Source organism: Miscanthus floridulus, chromosome 2 (assembly GCF_019320115.1).
Source record: "Miscanthus floridulus cultivar M001 chromosome 2, ASM1932011v1, whole genome shotgun sequence".
NCBI classification, from domain to species: Eukaryota; Viridiplantae; Streptophyta; class Magnoliopsida; order Poales; family Poaceae; genus Miscanthus; species Miscanthus floridulus.
This window is the reverse complement of record NC_089581.1, coordinates 141,192,493-141,198,153: the sequence shown is the minus strand read 5'-3', so window position 1 is coordinate 141,198,153 and position 5,661 is coordinate 141,192,493. Positions and strand designations below refer to the sequence as shown.

The 5,661-nt window shown below is 54.3% G+C and overlaps 1 protein-coding gene across 1 annotated transcript; it reads right to left on the bottom strand.

The window, feature by feature from the left end:
• Nucleotides 1–2,624: 2,624 nt before the first annotated feature.
• On the bottom strand, nucleotides 2,625–3,447 carry LOC136537172 (secreted RxLR effector protein 161-like). The gene is made up of 4 exons (XM_066529228.1): nucleotides 3,052–3,447; nucleotides 2,899–2,979; nucleotides 2,749–2,800; nucleotides 2,625–2,638 (listed from the first exon to the last, which is right to left on the bottom strand). The coding sequence occupies exons 1-4, from the start codon at nucleotides 3,445–3,447 to the stop codon at nucleotides 2,625–2,627; spliced, it is 543 nt and encodes a 180-aa protein (XP_066385325.1).
• Nucleotides 3,448–5,661: the final 2,214 nt, after the last annotated feature.

The window sequence follows — 5,661 nt, the reverse complement described above, 5'->3', positions numbered from 1 at the left end:
GGTTTAACTTAACTAGGAGTAGCAACAAGGCTAAGGATAAATAGGAGCGTAGAGAGGATAACTAAAATTCTCTAGTTCTGACTTGGGTAAGCTTATGTCTTCTACTGTCTAACTGGAGACATTACTAGGGAAAGACACCAGCAGAGGATGCTTTCCTTTGCAACCACGTCCTACGTGCGCCTACAGACGAGAGGTGGACTACAAAGGATCAACGAAGCTATATAATACAGGCTATATAGAACTTATGTCACTCACGCGATCTACCACCTTTTAGAATGCAGGGTGCATCCATGATTAATCTAAGTCTAAGCACCACGCTTACACTTACGATTAATATTTTACTCCCCTATGTAGAGAATAAAGCACTCAAAAGACTCACGAACCTGATAAAAAAATATAAACAAGTTGCTTACTTGAATCAAAAGTTGATCACCAGAGAAATCTCAGAGGCAGCTCAGATAGAACTTGGATCCGCCAAGGTACAAGCCGTAGAGAGAGCACCGACAGGCCGGCACCTCTACCATACTCTTCCTTCAACTCCATCTCGCTATTTCTATTTATAAGACTAGATCCTATGGAGGACTAATCTTCTCTTGATAGCTGGCTCTGATCCTGATGAGGAGAATATGAATTAGGGTTTCAGTATGGCTCCAGGGGAGGTAGGGGCTGCTATATATAGGCCGAGGTGGAGTAGGGGGCAAGGAATCGAGATGGAGTAGGGGACAAGGAATTGCCACGTCTGTTTGGACAGAAAAATATCATATTTCTCTGTCACAAAGAAAAATAAAATGCGCGGACGTGCCAGTGTACCAAAGTACACAAAATAAATAAAGAGAAGAGAACACAAGTTTTATTCATATTAATGAAAAATACAAATATAGGTTCCCGTTACATATGCGCTCCACAAGTAGCCTGCTGGCGACGATTTGACTTTGGCGATGTGGTCTTAATGGTTCTTGGGGCCTCAAAAAGCTCCCAGTTAATTACCCCTACGAGTCAAGCTCACAGAGTACCTCCGATTAAGTTGTTGTGGTCGTCGTCTTCAATCCTCGCTTCATGTCTCCATGCATGATGTTGGTGTAGATGTAGGTGACGTTGGCGTAAGGGCCTCGTCGGTCTATGAGCCGGTACAACATGGCTGGAATATCAGCCATGCTCGCCTGCGTCGTTCGCCTTGTCTGCGTCGAATGCCACATGGTGTCATCGCAGTCGCACCTGCATGGTTGGTGTAGCTTGATCGCCTCGAACTTCTTCGGCAACATCGTTGATCACGTGGAGTTGTTGGAGTGGTTGTTGGTGAAGACCGGACGTCGTAGCACCGCGCACATGCATGGTTTCTCGTAGATGGTACGTGGGCCTGTACGTGCATGCGGGTGCACATACGCCTGACCCCTGCTTGCTTCTCGTAGTAACACTTGCATCTTCAAATCTCTGTCCTGGCGGCCGCGTTCGGATCGACAGCCGGCGTTGCGTGGTCTCCTCGTGACGCGACGATTATCGCAGTCAGGCGCCGTATCGATCATCTGGCTGCCACGTCATTCGATCTCTTCTCGGCCGAAACTGTGACACCGGCCCACGTGCATGCTGCTGTGCAAGATTGGAAAAAATAATGACTAGATTAGTTTCTCACGCGTGGAGAACGACGTGCACGCCATCTCCTCTCGTCGGTGTGTTGGGAGATTGCGAATACGCGCTTCCTGTTGAGAAGCCTGGCGGCGCTACTCGCTTTGTGGATGCAAAGTGTGATTATGAGCATCGCTGCCGCTGGCCGGACATGGACACTATTGCGGGCGTAGGTGTGGGTGATGGTGCTCCTGAGCGCTGGTGCCGAACTTAGACTGCCGCCGGCAGCTCAGTGCTATGCTCAGCGTGCGTCGCCTACGGCTCGGCGCAGTCGTCCGGCGTCGCTCCCGGCTCGGCGTGGTCATCCGGCGTCAGGGCACCTCCTCCAGTTCGGCGTCACGGCGTCTCCTCCGATAAGAGCCAACCGGCGCTAGATGGTGTCTAGTGGATGCATGGCGGACTCCGGTTTGGCGCTCTGCTGCGGCTGCCCGTCTTGCTGGGAATACTCCTGAAGCCGTGGCGGCGTGGTGGTCAGCTGCTGGTCGTTTTTGGCGATCTGCACCGATCTGCCAGGCGCCGTGCGGCCGCCTCCGGTCCCTCCGCGGATCCAATCGCCCGGGCGTGATTAGCCGGATGCGATCCTGGCAGACGTTGTGGCGCGTCCAGTTGGTGAAGATGGAGCCGCGCTGGAGGCAAGCAGGTGCAGATGAAGGCGTCAAAACGTACATGGCATGGACACAGCGAACGTGCTGCGTCGCATCGTGTAGGTGCAGAAAGATGCCAGGGGCCGTCTTGTTAGCCCACTGGAACACCGGTTCAAGTGAGTGAACCACTTACTAGTCTTGTCGAGTATCCGTTAGTGTTGTTGAGCACCCACTAGCTAAGCCGATCATGAACAAGTGTTGTCCGTCCCCACACACTATGGCTAGAGGTTGAAGAAGAGGGAGAACAGAGCATACACACATAGTACAAGACACCAGTGTTGGCCGAAGTCCTGTATGGGAGATGGACAAATCTGAACTCTCTTTACTGAGTTGCCGTGGTAGTCTATTTATATAACTCTATCCATCTAGTTCTAGTAGAACGCACATGCTGTAACAGTAACTAGATAACATATAGGGCTGACTCTGTGTCGGCCTCTGCATGTGGCTACAGTGCTGCAGGTAAGCCATGCGGCGCCTGCACCTGCAGCGGCTACAGAATCACAGTAGAGGGCCTTTTCGACGCCGTCTCCTTCCTGTGTTTACACAAGGAAAGCAGTAGTTTATTCTAACAATTCTTCCCCTAAACCCACTGCTATCCCTTGTACCCCTCCATACCGATCATCTCCTTCACCTTCGTGAGTCGAAGACATCCGAGCGGCTTGGTGAGGATGTCCGCAAGTTGCCGGACAGTTTCGACGAACTCGATGACGATCTGCCCTCCATCGACACAGTTTCTGAGGAAGTGGAACTTCACATCGATATGTTTACTCTAGTCGTGCAGAACCGGATTCTTCGCGATGGCGATGGCGGGCTGGTTGCCCACCATCAGTGCTGGTGGGTGAGCTTCTACACCGGTTAGCTCGTCCAGCAGCCGGCGCAGCCACACAACTTGGCACGCCACTGTGGCCGCCACTACATACTCTGCCTCGCACGTAGATAGCGTCACCATCTTCTGTTTCAGCGACAGCCATGAAATTGGGGACGACCCGAGAAAGACAAGCACGCTAGAGGTGCTCCGTCGTCCGTCGATGTCCCCCACCATGTCTGCATCGCTGAACACAGTGAGTTGTAGCCTACTCTCGTCGGTCTTGGGAAAGATGATCCCCTGATCCACCGTCCTTTTGACGTAGTGTAGTAACTGCTTCACCGATGCCCAGTGATCCTCTCTGGAATCCTCCATGAAGCGACTGACGTAGCCCACGATGAACGCAATGTCCGGCCTCGTGTGGACTAGGTAGCGCAGACCACCGACGATGCTCCAGTAGAGTGTTGCATCCACTTTGTCGCGGTGCTGGCCTTCGTTAGCTTCAGCCGCTCCTCCATCGGAGTCACGCATGGCTTGCACTCAGCCATGCCGCTCCTCTCCGATAGCTTGGAGGCATACGCGCTCTGACCGAGCGTGAGTTCCTCCTTCCCCTGTCTCACCTCGATGCTGAGGTAGTAGGAGAGTGAGCCGAGATCGCTCATTCAAAAATGAGCTGCCATCTCGCGCTTGAAGCCGTTGATGTCCTCCTTGCGCGCGCTGGTGATGATCAAGTCATCCACATACACACCGACGACGAGCTCCTCCTTCCCCCGTCGCCGCGTGTAGACCGTGTGCTCGGTTGCACACCTCTGAAACCCAAGCTTGCCCAACGTGGCGTCAACCTTGGCGTTCCATGCTCGAGGGTCATGCCGTAGCCTATAGAGCGCCTTACGCAGTCGAAGCACCCTGTGCTCCTCTTCCTTGACGGCGAAACCTAGAGGTTGCCTGACGAAGACCGTCTCCGCCAGTTCGCTGTTGAGGAAGGCTAATTTAACGTCTAGGTGATGGACGCGCCAGTCCTTTACTGCTGCCAAGGCTAGTAGCAAACAGACCGACTCTATGCACGCTACTGGCACAAAGACCTCCTCGAAGTCTATGCCCTCGCGCTGAATAAAGCCTCGGGCGACGAGGCGCGCCTTGTGCTTGACAATGGCGCCGAGCTCGTCCCGCTTGACCTTGTACACCCACTTCTGGCTGATCGGACGACATCCTGGAGGTGGATCGATGAGCTGCCATGTCTTGTTTTCCTCGATCGCCTTCATCTCCTCCAGCATCGCCAGTCGCCAGTTTCCGTCCCGCTCGGCTAGCGCGAACGTGGGTGGTTCCTCTACACTGACGAGCAACGGCTCTTGGTCATTAAGCAGCCGACCAGCCAGTCCTGAGGGTCCTGTGCCGCCGACGATGTCGTCCAGCCTATGGAACCGCACCTCCTCACCTTCATGGAAGGCATCCACAAACTCAGTGATGTCACTTGGATGTGAGGCGAACTCGATCGGCATCTTTGGAGTTCCCTGTTCCGTCGGAGTGCTCGGCATAGCACCTTGAGTGCTTAGCACCCTGGTTGCAGTGCTTGGCACTACTTCTGGACAGCTCGTCATAACTTCTGCAGTGTTCGGCCACACTATAGGAGTGTCCAGTCTCAGTCTTGGAGTGGTCGGCACCACTATAAGACCTCTTGGCCCCGCCATGGGAGTGCTCGGCACCCGTCCTGGAGTGATCGCCACCACTGCAGAACCTCCCGGCACCACTCCTGGCGTGCTCGGCATCCCTCCAGGAGTGCTCGGCACTTCTCCCGGAGTGCTCGACATCCCTCCCAAAGTGCTCGGCACTGTCTCAGGAGTGCTTGGCTCTGCCGCTGGAGTGCTCGGCACCCCTTCCGGAATGCTTGGCACCTCTTCCCCAGCGTCTCCACCATAATGGATGACCAGGTGCTCGACGATGAAGGTGCTGGTGAAGCCGGTAGCTTCCCCTATGCTCGGACTACTCTAGTCCCAAGCCACCTTCTCGTCGAACACAATGTCACACGAGACAAGCACCTTGTCTCCGCTTGGGTCGTTGAGCCGGTACGCCTTGGTGCCCTCCGCATAGCCTAGGAACACCATAGGTGTGCTCCTGTCCTCTAGCTTGGTAAGGTTCGGCTTTATCTTCCTGACGTGGCTGATGCAGCTGAATGTCTGGAGGAAAGACACGCTCGGATTGCGCCCATACCAAGCTTTGAATGACGTCTTGCCCGTCAAGGCCTTGGTCGGAGCATGGTTGAGGATGAACACCGTTGTGGTCACCGCCTCACCCTAGAACCTTACCGACATGCCTTTAGCCTTCGTCATGGATCGAGTCATGCCGACCACCGTCTGGTTCCACCTCTCCACCACGCCATTCTATTATGGCGAGTACGGCGCGGTGTGGTGTTGCCCCACACCCTGATTGACGTAGTACGCAGCGAACTCCACCGAAGTGAATTCACCGCCGCGATCAGTCCTCAGCACGCGGAGCTTCTTACCACTCTCGGCCTCCGCATGCATCTTGAACTTCTTGATCGTCGTCGCCACTTTGTCCTTGCTCGTCATGAGTTGCAGCCACATGTAGTGA

What these genes read in the sequence shown, in the direction of transcription:
- LOC136537172 (XM_066529228.1), bottom strand. Translation starts at nt 3,447, where the DNA reads ATGGAGGATTCCAGAGAGGATCACTGGGCATCGGTGAAGCAGTTACTA. An exon ending in TCGCCATCGCGAAGAATCCG is followed by an intron (nt 2,980 to 3,051) that starts GTTCTGCACGAC and finishes GATGGAGGGCAG; the next exon opens with ATCGTCATCGAGTTCGTCGA. An exon ending in GATGTCTTCGACTCACGAAG is followed by an intron (nt 2,801 to 2,898) that starts GTGAAGGAGATG and finishes GTGTAAACACAG; the next exon opens with GAAGGAGACGGCGTCGAAAA.